Source organism: Xiphophorus couchianus, chromosome 10, assembly GCF_001444195.1.
Source record: "Xiphophorus couchianus chromosome 10, X_couchianus-1.0, whole genome shotgun sequence".
NCBI classification, from domain to species: domain Eukaryota; kingdom Metazoa; phylum Chordata; class Actinopteri; order Cyprinodontiformes; family Poeciliidae; genus Xiphophorus; species Xiphophorus couchianus.
This window is the reverse complement of record NC_040237.1, coordinates 16,428,040-16,446,822: the sequence shown is the minus strand read 5'-3', so window position 1 is coordinate 16,446,822 and position 18,783 is coordinate 16,428,040. Positions and strand designations below refer to the sequence as shown.

Genomic DNA, 18,783 nt, shown 5'->3' with positions numbered 1-18,783 from the left:
TTCATTGGTGGGTCTGTCATTTTACAATGTTTCTAACAGTGTAGCGTAGACGTCTACATTGAAGCCATAGCATTTTGTCAAAGCTCCAATAGTAACATTGTCAGTTAACTCTATACTATGGAGACACTTCCCTCTCCTCAAGATGCTGGATGCTTAAGAGCAAAAGGAAAATGTGTGGGAAATTGTATTTTCTAATAAATTTAGCAAAATAAAATCAACCAGTCATTTAGTGTTTGTTCACACCTACACATTAATGCACATAGCTATAGCAAAAACAAACAAAAACCCCAAACAAAAACAAAAAACCCCTTCATGCCTTTAAACCTGTCTATATACTTTGTAAAATATTTTACAAAATAGATACAACATTTTCAAGCGACTTATACTACACTTAGTGCAGAAGCCAAGAAGAAACCGTTTGTAAAATAAAATAAGTACACCCTAATTTACTTAAGGTATGTATTGTTGAGAATAAATAATTCTGTGTTTTACCTCTATCTCTTTTAGCTAGTTGCAAAGCTAAAGCTAAAGGAAATGACATGTTAGGAAACACCCTCAAAGCTAAGGTTAGAGGATATGACACAGTAGGGAACGCCCTCTTTAGGGCGTAGCTTAGATAGAGGCTGACGAAGGAGATCACAAACTGTTCTTGGGTGCCATTTTGTCCTGCTAGCTCCTAAAGGTAGCATGAGGAATGGACCAGCTGTATGTTGGTATTAATAAATGGAATTCTTAAATTCATCTCACCGACCTCAACTTCATACATCAAGAACTTAGCATGGAGAACGGATAAATTCTCCACAGTATTTTGTATGTTTTGAACTCCTCTATCATGTGATAGATTGGACGTTTTGGACATTTTACACATCTCTTCCAAATTTAAAAAAGATATGAAATTTGCTAACTGTAAATGTAGTGTTTACTTTCAAATAAATGAATATCCCACACTTAAATACCAATCTTGCCTTTCAACATGCAAATTAATTGGAGCATATTTACTAGTTTGCCACTCTTGTAAGGTTAAAATCAATAGCCATTATTATGAAACATCCGACGTTGACATGTTGGTATGGGGGGCGGAGGGGGGGTTGAATTTAAAATCTGCCTAGGGCCCCAAAAAAGGTTTTGGCCGGCCCTGGGTTGCTCTGAAAATTTCTTCTGGGCACCACTGATGGCATCAAGTGGCATAAACACGGCCTACGTAAGGTCACTTCAGATGTTATAGGAAGGCGATATTGTAGGCATATTTTTCTTCTTTATTCAACAGTTTCCCCTCGCATTTAATTATGTAATCACCATGACTAATGTTTGTCCTTTGAAGTCGAAAGCTAATCTGCTCTCAGTGACGCATCGTTCAGGTTTAAGACTGGAAAAATTTCTCTTTATGCTGTTGTTGTCGCCGATGTGTTTGCATCCAAGCTGAACCAAAGAAAGAAAGGAGACCAAATCTCCAAATACGTTCATAATCTCCATGTGATCCTTGTTTAGTTTTTTTTTTTTTTGTTATTTTTTTTTACAGATCAGATGCCCTGATGAACAAACATTATGCTGGGTCACAATGTAAGGAGGGTTTCAGAGTCTGCCACTGTTCCTGCCTCCACATGAGGTGTCTTCTACTCATCTGACTCGCTCCAAACAAATGGTAGGGGGTAAGAGAGGGGGAAGGTCGGAGCAAAATATCAGCTGACAACAAGTGTGCAATTAATGTGATAGACAGGAAATAATCAGCGAGGAAAAGACAAAGAGGCAACAAATAAATTTTTATTGGGGGGGAAAAAAACGTGGAATGATTTATATGAAGCGTTAGAAGAAAAATAAGTGGATATTGAGAGGAAAAATAATGCCATTAAAGATGGAAAAAGGAGTGAGGTAACAGACGGAAAGACAAATTATGGCAACGGAAACTGGAAGGTAAAACATGAAAAGTGGATGAGAAAAAATAGGATGAGTAAGATGGAGAAATGAGGAGAGGAGAAAATGTAAATGTAGGACATGACTCCACATCATCATCGTCATGAAAACAAGAAAACAGACTGAGACCTGGAAGGTTGAGACTGTAAAACATTTTCCGTCTACAGTGACACATTTACTTCGGACGATTCCTCTCATATTCCAAAGCAAAGGTTAACTATATAACTTAAGTATACTTCCTGTGGCTGGTGGAGAAAATGTTTCACTTCCACCCCTGCATGCACTGTAGAATTCACAGAAGATGGTCTGCATCACCAAATGTCCAACTTTATGCTTCACAGTTGCTGCAACAATCTTATTTTTGAAGGCCTCAGACATCTCCTTCAGTCTCGCTGTGGTTTAACAGCCGCAAAATATCTGAGGCCAAAGATTTTTAAAAGGGTAAGGAACACTGTTCTGATGACGTGTGTCTGCTACATATGCATGTACTGCATTTAAAAGTCTCCAAATTTACTCCTCACCAGAAATAGATGAGATTTATTCCATTTTCCGAAATATTTTTTTTAAGTATTTTTCTTCAGTTTTTCATTGTTTCCTAATGCAACCTGAATTCTTCAGTTTTCTTCGAATTTACAATAAATATCAATAATATGTACAAAAAGAAACAGGCTTTAATCGGGCCATATGCATATATAACGCATTAAGAAAAAAAAAAACGAAAATAAATTTGAACCACATTACCCAGAATGCACCGAGCGGGGTTAGAGGTTATTTAGACATGAATAGCGTAACAGCTAGGCCACGAGCCTGTTCTTACAGCTTACATTGGACCCTTCCCCTATTTATTGAGCAACATTTGTTATCTTTCTGCCACGTATCTGGGAGAGTGAATGAGCGACAGCGGCGCTGCTGCTGAGCGGGAAACACGACCTGCTGCCGAACAGAGCAACCAGCTGGTCCCGCTCGACTGCTGCGGAGGTCTGAACAACGTCGACTATTCCAAGGTAAAGCTAGGCAGCTAGGCTGAGACGCAGCACTGCCTTCAGTTTTGTCTGACCGGAACACGGCTGGTGGGAGGCCCTTTCCAAAATAAAAGCATGATTCTGAAAACAAGCTTGACCGCTTTCACACTCATTTCAAACGTGTGCAATAATGATACTCCCACATTGTTATATTTAATGTGACATATCACCATTTGTGAAGCAGGTTTCACCCTTCTGTAAAATGTGCAATACTACTGTGCAATATTCTATCTGGGCAATATATGCGGTTATCACATTCTACTATTCTTCGATAGTGCTTGTATATTTTATATGTTTTGCTCTTTTTAATGTTCTGTTTTCTCTCTGTTGTCTGAGAGAACATTGCACAAGCGTTCGTAGGCCTGTACTGTAGGTTTTATGCAAAAATGGCCAAGAAGTAACATTGAAGAATTTCAGACCTTGAAAACGACTATTTATCCAGTGACCCTGGGTCATGATAAAGAGATTAAAAAAACTTCTTGTGTAAAAAGACCAGTAAATTGTAAATATGACTATCAAATGTAGCTATTTCTACCTTTACTAATGTTGATAATATGAATCATTTAAAGTAATTTTTTTTAGTTTTTGTCTAAATTGAGCTTAGAGTTAAAAATGTCGGTTTGGTTTATTAGGAGTTTGAAATGATCAAACAGCTCCAGCTGCACCAGATTTTTTTTTTACTAATGCAAAAATATACACCTAAATTTTACATCTTTGGCAGTTTTAGTGCCCTTGGGTCCCATCTGGTGGCGTGGATCCGTAAGGAGCTTCTTACTTCATCTTTGCCTCAGAATGGCTTTGTATTGGCTTCATTTTACTTGACAACATTGAAACTGTATTAAAAAAAGGGGCATTTATGTAAAACGGTTAGTTATTGATAAGACTAAACTATTTAGCATAACTTTTTGCCCTGCAAGGTTATTTTTTAGCTTGATTAATTGGACAATTGCGATTATTTACTTGAGCTTTAAAGTATTTCAGGGTTTTTTTCTCATTTACTTTCCTACTTGCTGCATGTTAAATCAGGCAAAATCACAGATTTTACTTGATGTCATCATAGAGCTTTTTATTGTGTAGCTTTTAGCGCTAATTTCAGTGACAGTCCCCACAAACTCAGAATCAAAGAAGAAACCACAAACAGTTCAGTTTTTTCCCCTTTTAGTAAACATCCTGGTGACTTTTAACTCATTAGTTCCTTTTTTGTATTCAGTCATGCCAGGGAGAAATTACAAGTCCTTGTTGAGCTTGCAGTAGCTTTGATGGTGCTGCTCTTCTTTCCCCGACATTGTGCAGTTAAACATGATTCACCCTGGAGCCAAAGCCACTACACTCAACCTGAAGCACTTTATGTTTTTGTTCTCACTTTGTCTCAACAGTAGATCATCCTTTATGTAGCCCCGACTCTCATTAGTTAGACGAGCTAATTTGATCACCCTATTATTATAGGTCGTTTTAAACGATACAGAAATAATTTCTTCCTCTTTTCTTCTTGGCCTATTGCAGCAAAATGTTGCAAATGAGTTTGATTTAGAAAATCCAACTTTAAATTCAGAGCATTTATGCCTTTCAAGCTTCCATCCAGTGGTCCATACCCACTTATCCTTGCTGGGCCAAGGCAAGATTGCTAGTTAAAGGCCAAGACTGAGATATTGTCACTGAATGAACATTTGTTGTATTAACTGAGAATATGAATAAACATACCGTGCCATTGTCCTGCATGGACCTTCAGTTGTAGGTCCATGTAGGTCACTGACCTGTGACATACTGCTTAGTGGAAACGAGGCATCAGATGGAAAGTCTAAATCAGACAGGTGGAAAGTATTTTGCCTTAACATTACTCAGTGGGTTAGCATTAATTTTTCTCTTTAAAACATGTAGCAATCAAATTCATCTTTAATGAAGTTAACTAATGAATCAAGGGCTTTAGGGAAAAATATATTCATTAAGCAAAAGCAACTGGTAAAAATTGGCAGGTTTTTCTTATCCTTTTAAGTTAAATTGTAGCTTTGTACATCTGTTAAGGTTCTTAGTCATTAGGCTTTTGTAATGGAAGAAAATGTACTTGTACTGTCCCAAAACTGTAATATGTGTCCTGTTCCACATCCTCTTCCTTTATGCAAGGCAAATTGAAGAGCCTTGTGTGTAAACGGGGCTACACAAATAAACGTTGCCTTGAATTAATAAAGTGCAATGGGGAAAAATCATGGCATGAAGTAAATGGCCACCGAGGTTTCTAGCAGCTGGGTGCTGCTAGCAGCCCAGCTGCTTAATGCCGTTTCTAGCAACGGCATTAAGCTACATCTACCCATTTGTTCCATGGTTAAAAAAGAAAAAAATGTTTGGTCCCTTTTTATGATTTCGTTATTTGTGTTTTGCTTTTTCAGATGGACTTGATGCCGATTGAAGAATTCATAAGACACATTAACTTTCATGACCCAAACCTTTCCATCGCAGTGATTGCCATCATATTCAACCCTCTCTTCTGGAATGTGGTAAGAATTTGTTGTTGATGTTGAAGCTTAAGGAGAAAGTTCTAATGTACGTACCCGTTTATAATAAGTAGCAAAAAAATAAATAAAATAAATCAGAATTGTGTTACAGTACAATCCCAATCTCATGCTAATGACATTTCTTCTATATACAAACATTGTTTTGTAGAAAAAATGGGTAAGACAGAAGAACATTAATGTTTTCACAAATTCACCAACTTGTGATGAGCACAGCTTATATTTAACAAGTACATACTATACTGTGCAGAATTAAATGTATTTTTAAAAAATTAAATAAAACCTCCACCCAAGTAGTATAAAAATATATTTCAATGATACAATCCTTCTTCACTTGATCATACTTTTATGAAATACAATCATATATATATATATATGTCATATATATATAAAAAATAAAACATCCACAATTTTTTTTACCCCTCCAGGGGGTCTTTTTGTGGGCTCTAGTGTCCCTTATGTGACAATATCCTGACAGGAAACAGGGAAGGAGAGGGGGGAAGACATGCGGCAAATGTCGTCGGGTCCGGGAGTCGAACCCGTGACGGCCGCGTCGAGGACTCGAGGCCTCCAAATACGGGTCGCGCTAACCACTACACCACCATGGCACGCCCTCATCCACAAATTTTTTAATAAAATATGTAACAATGTAACATTATCTTTTTTCATTTATATTTTACTGAAAAGTGAATGTCAAAAGCTATTTATGCCCTTCACACCAATCATTTGTTACAATCGTAGTTGGTATCAAGCTCTTCTTAAAATGGCTGTTGCATGCTTTTTGTATGTCTGCTCTCTTACTTTAGGATTTAACCATGATGATTTGACAGGAGGAAGCCTCCTAACCATCGCCCTAATCTTTAGTCAAGTTAGTAGCAAGTGTTATCTAAATATAATGGCATGTTGTTGTTGAGTTTTCTCTTTCTACCCAGTAAATTAGTACATGTCCTCTGAAAAACTTTTGACAAACTTGAGCCTTTCTACATTTTGCCATGTTACAAACTTCAACATCTTTTTTTCAACTTAATATGAAATTAGTGTAAACTGTGTACGAATAGAAAAAAGTAATGGAAACCCCCAGCAGTGAATAATAGCTGAAATCTGTGAATACTTCCAATTCCCCTTAATAAATGATTGTAGCTGCCAATTTGATTAATTCAACCACTTAATTTACCTTAAATTACCTTAAAACACAAGACATTAAAAAGATACAGAACATTAAAAATGAGATAGCCAGTAGCCTTGCGGCTAGGAGTTTCACCTTCCAAATGGACAACCACCATGATTTATCAGATGCTGTGTTTCTATCCCATAAGTTCCATTAATTATTTTTAAATTTGTGGTTGTGGAGTGGCAAAATGTGGAAACTTCTGTAGGCATTGCACATATTAAAGTGAAAATGCCTGTAAAGGTAGGATTATATAGGATTTTGTCTATTCTGTTTGAATGTGCATGCCTCTTTGTGTACTTATTGTCCTTTTTTTAAAGGAGCCAGTTTAGATCTGAGGCAAATCGAGACAAAAAAGCCTTTCGAAACGAAATCCTGCTGATTGAAAATTGCTGGTGCTGAGCAGGCTCTCTCTGTGATAAACGACTCGGCTTTTAAAAACCCCTGACCTTTCCTACCAGAAATCAAACGGCAATATTTTTACTCTACGTAAAAATACTTTTTACAAGTGGTAGCAGTCATAAGACTCGTGATTTTCTTTCTTTGGTTTGACAAAACACGACCAACCGAGTCGAGTCATTGTTTTTGTTTTTAACATTTTATTGCAATACCATTCAGAATATTGAGATGACAATATCTGTTACTGTCCTTCTCTTCCATCACTCTTTCTTTGGGAGTCTTTTTGCATCTCAGCCATTGAAATTACAAGCACAAGCGTAGTCATTAGCAGTTCTATTTGCTTGCGTAGATTAGTTTTAGATTTTCTTACCAAATACTGTGTCTGAGCAGACCTTTACGGATGTTTAAATGTTCACAGACATTAAGATGTCAATTGCAATTTGAGGCCTTTTGTTGAACAGCAATTACTTTTCAAGTACAGTACAAGTCAGCTAGTGAGCAAATCACACAAAATTGCTAACAACTTCCTAACTTAGACAATCATGAAGGCAAAATAAACCACTCCACATGTAAGGCATTAATTGTTCCGGTTCTTAAATTTAGCACACATGCTGTGTATACCGTACTCCCATTGCTAATTAATAAAAGAGAGCAGAAATAATGTGCTTAAACACTGATGAGAGGGGAGAAGATTTCAGAAAAAATCAAGCCTAGCGTGAGGTTAAGAAGGTGTGCTGTGGTTTGATTATTCTCATATGATTCATAACTCGCCTCTTACTGAGTCATAATTACAAGCGAATTATTTAATGATTTCTTGAACCGATATTTTCTTTTCCATGGGGGTCGCTGGCTGACATGACAGTAATTTGCCAAGTTCTTTTAAACCCAGTTTCACCCCGTTTAAGAGCCAATTCATTCAAAAGTGGTCATTTGATGTACCTCTTAGTGATTACTCGCAGTCCGCTGAGTCAGCCCACCATTATCTACAATGAGCCAATGAGGAGAGAGAATGGAGCTGGAGAGCTTTTGGCCTTGCACATTACTCTAATTGCTCCTTTTTTCTACATTGTGCAGAAACAGGGTATGCATGGGCGTAAATGGACATAATAAGGGTTATACAACCAAAGACTTGAAGAAGTGATGAAACATGTTCACACATGACGGTTATAAATGGATCTTTGAGCCTTTTTGAAATTTGAGAATATTTATCCAGAAGAGATAAATCCCTTGTCAAGAAATATATAGGTGCTGTACATATTTATTAACATATAGAAAATTTCAAAATCACCATTGGAACCAGACTTGATATCCTTACTGTCAATTCTTTCAGCAGCCAATGGGGGTCTACCTTCATGTTATCCTTCAACCCTTTTCAAGGTTGCAGCCATCCAGCCTCTTGGCTGTACTTGTGCTCTTTAGGATTAGGTTTGGTGACTGACATGTTTATGGAAGAAGGTCAGTTTTGTGTTCGCTGACCCATTTTGTGTTGATTAGGGCAGGTGTCTTAACCCTGAAGAATCAGCAGACAAACATTTGTTAGTTTACTACTAGGTGAGTCCGTGGCTTCTTCTCAGCCTAAGAGATAGGGAGAGGAGCTTCATGGGGAGGTTGGCAGTGGGGAGGTCAGAGTCGCTGCTCTAAGCATCAGAAGGACTCAACTGAGGGGATTTTAGTATTAGAGAAAGATTCCTCTTGAGTACCCCCATTAGGTGTAAGGATTTGGTTTTTCTCTGTGTTGTTAAGTTAGGTTTTTGTGTGTCATTTTCAGTTAATTGAGTCTCCGTGTTGTCCTGTCTACCCCTTGATTGTTCTCAGGTGTGTCTCGTTCCCTGATTACCCTCTGTGTATTTATACCCACCTGAGTTTCTTGTTCTCTGTTGGGTCCTTGTCAAAACTGTCTGGTCTTACCTCTAGTCGTGTCTAGTCAGATGGTCTTGTTTGTTTTGTCTATCGTGTTTTCCAGTTGCTACCAGTTGAGGAGCCTTTGCTTTCCGTTCTCTCTCTGTGCTGCCTGAATTATTGGACTTTATATTTCTGGAATTCATCATTAAAATCTTCATTTCTTCATTTCAACCTGGGTCCTCAGCGTCTGCCTCACCACCCCACACCGCATATCGTGACAGAGGGACCCGACCACAAGTGACTACGGTGAGGTACGCCAAACGGAAATAACATCAACATGGACCCTGCTCGTTTAAATGAACTAAAATCAACCATAAAAGACTTTGTAGAGACCGTAGCGGAACCGTATTTTGCGTACAGATGCCTCGGGGTCGCCATAAAGCTTCTCCTGGTGCTGGAGGACTGATCCACCCATCTCCCGTCCATGGGGTTGGTGGAGCTGAAGCAGGAGGCAGAGTAGGAACGCCAGACAGCTTTAGCTGTCATGGCCGGCGACCCTCTGCCTCCAAAATTGGATATTCCTTTCTTCCGCTCCACCACCCCAGCTCCAGCCTCTCCGTCATCTCCGGGAGCAGCACCATCTCCAGCCAAAGCTCCAGTCACATCTCCTGCGCCTCTCGCCGCCAGTGCTGCAGATACTATGCCTCTCGCCGCTGCCGACTCAGCTCCCCTCGTTGCCGCTGCAGCATTGTCTCCGCCATCTCCGAGACCAGCACCTCCTTCAGTCACCTCTGCCAGCCCGCCTCCAGCCACAGTCCCAATGGTCATGGGGTTCCAGGCAGCCAGGTTGGCACCTGGCCTTGCAGGCGGCACGGCTGGTGGTATAATCTGCCCCAGTGAGTGGGTTCTTAGCCCCAGTGAGTGGGCCACCTAGTGACTCCTAGTTACCCCCTTCTCCCAGTTCTCCCTCCGAGTCTCCTTCTCCCAGTGCTACTTCCGAGTCTCCGCCTCCCAGGGCCCCCATCAAGCCCTCTGCTGGGTTCCTGCAACCTCCAGTCCGCCATCTGAGGCCCGGACTGCTCCGCCGACCCCCCCCGGACCCGCCTCCAGTGGTCTGCTGGCGTCCTAGACCCGAGCTGCTTCGTCATCGCCCGCCGGACCTTCCCCGAGGGGTCCGCCTCCTGAGCCGACGACGCCCACCGAACTGCCCACTGGACTGTTCACGGCAAGCCCTGCCTTGACCGTGCTGTTTTTTTCGTTTGGACTGAGTTTATTCTATTTTTGGTTCCCTGGACTCTTTGTGAATGCGTAAGTGAACTCTGATGTGGACCAAAAAAGTGATCTCTGGTCTGCCTACAAACTTGGGTTGAAGTGAACTCTGGCTCTGTTCAAATGCATGTGTGGATACAGTGGACCGGAAACTGCTCCAAAAGTAGTAAGCGCACAAAAATGCAGTGCATTCTGAGTAAATACAACCAAAACAAGCGCAGGAAGGAGAAATGGCTTGTGGTCTTTTACCGAAGAGAAAAGAGAGATCTTACAGCTTATAAAATCTCACACCACTCCATTTTTATTTACATTTTGTGAGGAAGGAAATTGCGCTCATTGTCTCCTTCAGTGGTTCTTGGTGCTGTGCCATCACAGGCGAGGAGGGGGATCAGGTTCCTCAAAGGGTCTCTCACCAGCTGAAAATGTAACATGTTGCAATTTTGGTCCCCAATCGAACCGAGACTATCAGGTGTGATATTATTATTATTATTATGGGGGCTGGTCAAAGATTGACTTTGCTTTTGGAGTGGTTTTGGCTTTGATTGTTTCCTAAGAAAAAAATTAACAAAAGAACTACACTGCACATATTTAGCTAACATTTCTGCAAAATTTCCTCAAAACTTGGCTGAAACTTTAATCGGCGATTAGGTAAGGGTCTCTGCTAGTGTTTGTTTGTAACAGGAGCTTCCTGCTCCCCTGTGTGATGTGATCACAACCAGTTGGACGCGCTCATTTTGTATTTACCAACTGTGGTTTCTCACAGCGAGGCCCTGAAACTGCCTCAACCACCCGCAGTGATAAAAAGACCCAACAGATTGATTTAAAAACTGTATAACTTTCAGTGGTTTCAATTTCAGTGGTTTGTTTTTTCAGTAAAAGAAAATGGTGTGACTTGGTCACAGTAATCCTTTTATAACTTTCCGGTTGAATTATTGTAGCTCTCTCAACAGGAATTAGGCAGATCGCCGTCACGCCCTAATTTAACCCTAAATGCAGCAGGACAATTATTTACATGTATACTGCCATGTTTATGATAAGATTTCAGTGTACATCACTGTAATGTGTCTGTATCTTACCTACATAGTGGCAGAAACTCATTGTATTCTCCTTACCTAAAGGTATTTTAACTCTGTTATATCTGTGAGCTCAGATGTGCAGAAGTAGGTCATAGCAGATTTAGGTCACATTGCACAACCAGTAACATAAAATGTACTAATTATAAAGCTTTTAACATGTTTTAAGAAAGGAGCCTCTAAAGAAAGACGAGAAGAAAGCTCAGAAACAGATTTCTAAAGCCAGCCGCTCTGCTTCACATATCTTTGTCTCTGCTGACAGATTGCGAATGAATTAATTGGGTGAAATTTGGACTGAAATGCAGTTCATTAACATTTAACAACTAAGAGCTCCTCTAATTAAACTCCTGATTTTATTTTGACACAACATCAATTGATAAAACTACTACTTATGTAATCTATAAACATCATTTGTACGGCCAATTTCTCTGTTTTTTAATTCTGCCTGGAAGCTTTTATCAAGAGAGCGGCGGAGATACTATGGCTTATACCCCGACGCGGCTTATATATGTAAGTTTCCAGTTTTTAAAAAAAAATTTTGTTGGTGCGGCTTATAGTATGGTGCGCTCTATAGTCCGCAAAATACGGTTCTTGCTGTTTCTGAGCTTAGTTTTTCTGTGGCGACCTTTTGTGTGTGTGTGCGTGTGGTTTTGTGTGTGTGTGTGTGTGTTTGTTAACACTGTCACTTTCAACTTGAAGCCATCCATCAGGAGTCATAGTCTTGGAGTTACAATCTGCAGGTGTCAAATGTTTGCTTTTGACATAAAGTTCAACCTTTCAAAAGTCATTCATGAATCGGCAGGTGGAGGTGGACAGAGTGTTACATAAAACCTGTAAAATTTCAAATAATTGTTTGTACACAGAAAAAAAGTGGGTAAAAATTCCCTCTGGAATAATATTTACCTGAATTCATGTTCTATATTGTAATTTGTTAAAGTTGAAGTGATTAAAATTTGGATTTAACTGGATGTCCTTTTCACCTTTTTCCAGTCTTTGTTGCATCAACCAAATATTCTCCATACATCATCTGTTACACAAACTCAGGCCATAATTAAGCCTTTGTGATTTGGAAATGTAGGATTTCAAACAGTTGCTGCAGGTCTACTAGTCAGACCTGCATCTTTCTAGCTTGAAGGACATTCACATCTAGTGGAGGTTTTACTTTTTTTCTTTTCTTCCAGGCCACCTGCTCGCTAGGAAAATTATGTCTTGCAAAAGTGCTGTGTTTAAATAAATAAGCTGCTTTTAGGGCTTCACTCATTTAAATTCTCTGAATAATGAACATCTACTTACAGTGTCTGGGAGCCATTTCGTAGAAAGCTCTTAAGTGTGAGTCACTCGTCTTATCAAATTATACATTTTGAGGCAAACACAGGCCTTGCATAATAACTCAGATCTTGGCGCTTTAACTTCATCTTTGGGCTGCTCAAACTCACACAGGCCAATCCTTTCCTTTGTCAACTGTCAAACAACTGATCCCGATTTCTATAGCAAAAGTCTTCATATACAATAGATATGAAGGCTGCGTCACCTTTTTGGCACAGTTTGCCATTCTTTTTAATCACCAACACAAAGTAGTGCGTAGATTTGAAGTAAGAAGAGTCATTTGGAAGTAGGCGATGTGGTTAGAAAGAGACCAAATCAAACCTTTTGGCTTACAAGTGGCTTCTCAGGAGTGGAAACCGTAGGAACTAGACACACTGGGGAGCGACGAACGACAACGAAAAGGCAAAGGTTTTCCACCACTCAGAAGTGAACCCAACAAACTTGGACGTGATAGCTACAACAGGACAAAAGTTCAATATTTTCCAATTTTGTTTTACGTCGCTAGCCTACGTTTGCACCCATATGTGTATGAACTCGACGTTTCACCGCTTGCTCGGCAAGCAATTGTCGCCCCACCGCGCAACTTCATAGGAAATGAATGGAGAGGGAGCGACGTCTCAGAGTTGTAACGTGGCCAAAAAGGTATGAATTCTTTCTTTGTGTTGTTTTTTTTTCTCAATCAGTTGTTCATTTTATGAATTAGAACCCTGTGACGGCTTTAAATGTTCCACTTGTGTTGCATTTGATTCGTCAAATAGGGAAAAAGGACTTCTCGCATGTTCTTTAATAATGTGGTATACTTTTCATTGGCTCTGAACACAGTGTACCACAGGGAACAAATACACAGCAAGGTCTTTGAGTTCTTCTCTTTGGTAACAGATCAGGACATACCATACCCTTGGCGGTCACTATGTGATTTCTTTTTTAAATCTTTTCACATTGACGTAAATGCTATCCAGTAGTGGAAATACAGTCAAACATGTTGAAATAAAAGTAAATTGTTCCCTCTAAAACAGGGGTGTCCAAAGTCGGTCCTCGAGGGCCGGCATCCTGCACGTTTTAGTTCTCTCCCTGGTAGTACCACCAACCTTTTCAGCATGTTAGTGTTCTTCTTAGGCCTTCTAACGAGCCATCATTTGATCCAGGTGCGTTAAACCAGGGAGAAAACTAAAAAATGCAGGATGCCGGCCCTCGAGGACCGACTTTGGGCACCCCTGCTCTAGAAGGAAGATTCCTGTTTGTCTTATGTAAAAGCTGTAATCCAAGGCACAACTGGAGCTGGCGCTGAATCACAGGTGGGGAACAGAGTGGATCTGGGTTAGGCCCAGCTGCTCAGCAGGGCCAGGAGGTCAGTGTGCCACACTGCCGCTGTGACACATTGACCTCATATTGAAAAAAGGCCCGGTGCTGGAGTCAGGCCCCAGGAGCTCTCACATCACAATTAAGGCTTTGGCACTCTATTTGTTGTGAGCCTTGGCATTTTCTGCAGGCTTAACCCAACTCAGCAACACCTGCACAGTGTGGGCTAATAGCGAGTGTGTACACCTGTGTGTAGGTGAGCTGCGATGTGACTCATACGTGGACTGAACAGAGCCTCCAAAGGCCTCGGGGAAAGTTCACATTGTTTTCTTCTTGTCCCCACGTAGCTATTCTGAATGCCAGCCAGCGCGGTGCTGCGCTTTCATTAGAGTCTGATGCTAATAACCTGCATTCTGATTGCAGTGCTATGATCAGGTGCCATCACGTCAGTGTCGTGTACCACGTGAGGACCGAAGCACAATCCTAAGAGCCGTGTAAAACCATTAACCATTGTTTAGAGAGTCAGATCTTGATGTTCTGACTCGTAACCTTTTAAAACAGTTTTTTTTTCTTCGCCTGTGGTGTGCATTTGTATACAGCCCCTCTGAGTCAATACTTTGTAAAATCACCTTTCACTGCAGTTACACATCCAGTCCTTCAGGGGTATGTGGTATGTGGAGACAGAAAACATTAGCTTTTTGTCTTTTCAAAGCCCATTCTTCTGAGTCCTTTCAGTCTGGTTGGGACATTTTATGCTCCGTCCAGTATGAGTACACATTCAGGTTCACTCATATTAGGTGTCTTCTGAAGGCAGGTGGTTGTACTAGAATAATTTCAGGCTGTCGCAGAAGGCCAAAGCACAGCACACTTTTATGATTTTATTAGGAAAGTAAAAATTTTTTTGATTTTGTACATCAATGAAGTACAAAGAAGTTTGGACCTAATTGCAGTATATAAACGGTGTACGCATATTTAAAAAAGATCAGGATTTTTTCTTTCTGTAGCCATTGTTCCAGACACGAGTTTCCAAACAGTATTGCTTGGTTACGTTGATTTACATTGTTCCTTTGACTTTGATGGCCAGTGCGAAGAACACATGCAGATGGGGTAATATCTTACCACAGGGGTTTGCGACCTGCAGCTATGGAGCATGCACTTAAGCTCTTACTATTATTGAAGAACGTCCAAAAATGCTAAAGATTTTAGCACTGTTTAAAAATGTAAAGGCTACCTTTATATCTGTTGCTGCTGTTACACCTGAATTTCCCTTTGGAGGACAATAAAGGGTGTTTCTATGCTATTCTATGAAAAAATATTAGCTTTATTAGTTTATACTTGGCATTTTCATACAATATACAAGCATCACATTTCTGGAAAGAATGACACTCGTAGTGCAAAGAGTGTTCTTTTTATGAAGTAAATTTTTGTCATTTCCAAATAATGTTGAATGCCATATTGAAGAAAATTTATTAAAACTAAAAATGAAAATATGTGGTATGTTAGATTCTTTTGACATTCCTATTAGGAAGGTCTTTTTTGTATAAAAGACTAGGCAATTGTATTGTGAGATTCTTCCGAATAGTAGAATTATCTGTTGTTTTTTTAGACAAGTGCTTCTCCAAAAGGTGTTTATGGGTCAGAAAAGTTTGTTACAGAAAATTTCAAGGCCAGTTATAACTTGCCTACAATATGTTGTATACTGTTCACGTTTTCTGACTATATATATATACAGTATATAGTCAGACTGTATATTTACTGCTGGTAAAATAATCTGATGTAACTGCATATTCTCTATCTTCATAAACGAGAACAATCAAGATGAAACTCGAGATTCTCGCCAACCATAAGCTAAAGTCAGCATTTGTGCACACTTCATGTAGCCTTATGTACACATTCATAGACATTTCTTCTTGTGTTGTATCTTTAAATGATCTAGGCTTGCTGCTGCCTCTTCATCTTGGCAACATGACGTGCTGGACAAGTAAAACATGTTGTAATCATGTCTCTTACCATAAGATGCATGACTACAACATGTCTAAATTTGTCACAACTTGATTTTGCTCGTCATTACATGGCCTTGAGTACTGAAATAATTGGACTCGATTCTGCATCGATAAACAAGTACCTCTACCATCCAGAAGAGCCCACACTTGGAGAAGTCCTCTAATCTCGTTTGGCTGTTAACGGATCACTTCCTGCTGACTCACTTTTGGCATCGCACAGTTCCAGAAGCAGGTTACAGGAGCAAGTCTTTATTCCGAACACATTACTAATGCTTCAAATGTTTCATTATGTATTCTCAAAAGTTATCTTTGGCAATTTTCACCTTGTGCCTTTTCTGTTTGTTTGTTTTTTTGCTCCGTTTTGTTTATTTCCTGTCTATCATGCTTGCATTATTTTTCTCTCTGTGCCCCCTGCTGTTTTTTTTCTTTCAGTCTGTTCTGCTCTGTTATTTCAATAATTTCATCAAAAGGAAAATTCATGAATCACAGTAGTAGCTCTCTTTCTTCCATGTATGACTAGGTTTTGTATTACCAATCACCCAAAGAGCCCAGTGTTTTTTCTTGGCTTTGTATTTGGTAATGATTTGGGCTCTGCTCTCCTTTTATGGTAGTAGCACTTTTCCTCCCCTCTGTCTCTTTAAGGTAATATGGTTTGTTAAACGGTGCATCCACTGAACCATTCATTATCTTCTTCCTAATGTGTGTGTTTGTGTGTAATTCTTGAGATTAACAGTTATTTGTTTCTGCATTGGTCTCTTTACATCCCACCTCAGTGTCAACGAAGCTGAAGCCTGGACTTTGAAAGGCCATTGCAACTCCTTAGTGCTTCTCTTTTGTTATCTTTCTGTAGTTGATTTGCTGCTGTGTTTGGGAATATTGTCCTATTCCTTGCCCCAAGTTCATGTACAGTAATGTGTTGGACTGAAGGCCTCCCATTTGACTCTAGAAGATATTGGCATTCTGAAAAGTTTTTGGTTGACTTGGTGACATTACCCTGATCCTTTGGTTGCAAAATAAGATCAAATCATCACTCCTCCACCTCCATCCTTAACAGTTTGTATGTGGTGTTTGTGGTTATAGCCAAGTATTTTTATTAGGTAACTGGTAATTTATGAGCCAGACCCAGAATTCAGACCACAACCAAAGAAAGGTTAAACCTTTTTTTGTTTGTTTTTTCTTTACAATGATAAGAACATGCAAGATGGAAGGCAGTTTCTTTTTCAGATTGGATCCCTGATCAGACTCTATGAAACAGACAAGAAGTGAGTATCTGGGAGGACAAACAGTATGTGCAAACAGAAAATAATGGATTACAAAGCAGATGTTGTTTCCTTCGAGTTTCTCTTTGGAGACTTGGACCTCAACAAAGTCATATCCTTGTGGATGTAACAGTAGAGGATATTAGTATGTTTGTTTACTGGGGATTGTTTCACCCACAGAACTGTATAGACTCTAAATGCTAGAAACCAGAACTGAGGACATCAGAGTGGGGAGACCAGCAGGAGGGATATGTCGATATAGACACACAGATCATCTTCACTTACCATGGACTAATTGGGTGTTACAATGTCCACAATCCAAACGTCAATGGATTGTCTAGATTAGCAACAGGAGAGGCAGAAACGGAAGAACAGTCCATCAGTCAGTAATCAGGGTCCAGGTACATGAAGTGAGGTTCAGAACCAAAATTAGATTAACTCACAGGGCAGCCAGGGAGCAGAAAACAGGTAAATCAGGAACAAGGGCATGGAACCTTGTTCCCAAAGTCTTTGGTTCATCTAGTTGACACTTTGTAAACTTGTGCTACTCCATTCCTTTGAGGGAAGATACTTCTTTCTCACCGTCCTGTCAAGCAAAGTGCAAAGAGTTTTGTAACTACAGGCTTTAGTATGTTAAATACTATGCCACGTTAAGGTCTGAGGTGCATCTCTTTGGATTGTTGCAAACCAAGCTTTGAAGGGTCTGACCTTGGGAATGCATGGACATTCTCTTGTTGGATAACTGTCTGCTGTCTTCTTAGTTGCTACTACAAAGTAACTGAATCTGCATTGTTTGGAAATAGCCTAAATGCCCTTTTCAGGCTGGTGGTTTGTCCTCCTTAACTGTGTGTCAACACACATCTGACTGCCAAAATACCTGCTGTTGTAGGAAACCAGGGTAGGTTTTCGCCTCCCTTTCATTTTGGATACCGTCTATATTTCATGTTTGCCTTTTATTGTGGACTTTATTAATATCATTAATAAGGAAATTTAAATATATCATTTTAAAGATCAATTTCACTTGCTGGTGATCCATGAATCAAGTGCATTTGATAAGCAGCTTCTGGCTGCTGAGTACACTCTGAAATCCTGGTGCAGATCATTTTCCCCATGACAGTTAGCGACACTTGTTTTGCATTTGAAAATCACATCATGGTAAGATAATCAATGTCATTTTTTTGAAATTAAGGGAAATTTTAGTGCAACAAATCTTTTTGTCTGATGTTCGTAAGCATCTTTTACTCCACAGTTAGCAGTTAGAGTTATGACATCACTGCGGATGTCATCATTGTTGCCAATGGAACTGAACATTCTAATGACGCATTCACATCAAACACGTTTTGAGCGTCAGGTGAGTCGTTTACATTCAAAGTCTATGTGGAATGTTGGACTCGCTTGACGAGCGAGTCAAACGCTCCAAACGCCTCATTGGCCCTCGACTTTGAATGTAAACCAGATGCGCCTGACTCTCAAAACGTGTTTGGTGTGAACGCACCATTATATGTCCAGTGTCATATTAGTTCCATCATATTAGGACCAAAGCCTGGTCCTAATATGATGGACTCATTGCTTTGAGTCAGGGGTAACATTTAGAGGTAAAATGTGAATTAAGTTTTAGATAGGGTTAGGATTAGGGAAAATGTCTGTGTTAAGCAAAATCACAGCAACTAAAATGAAGGGAAATGAATGCAAAGTTCTAATATGG

The 18,783-nt window shown here is 39.8% G+C and overlaps 1 protein-coding gene across 1 annotated transcript in view; it reads left to right on the top strand.

The window, feature by feature from the left end:
• The first annotated feature begins 2,606 nt into the window (after positions 1-2,606).
• pemt (phosphatidylethanolamine N-methyltransferase) overlaps positions 2,607-18,783 on the top strand; it is a 58,537-nt gene continuing 42,360 nt past the window's right edge. Inside the window, exons 1-2 of the mRNA XM_028030032.1 lie at positions 2,607-2,915; positions 5,318-5,425. Coding sequence (XP_027885833.1) covers positions 2,802-2,915; positions 5,318-5,425 — 222 coding nt within the window. The 5' untranslated portion in view covers positions 2,607-2,801. The remainder of the gene's footprint in view (positions 2,916-5,317; positions 5,426-18,783) is intronic.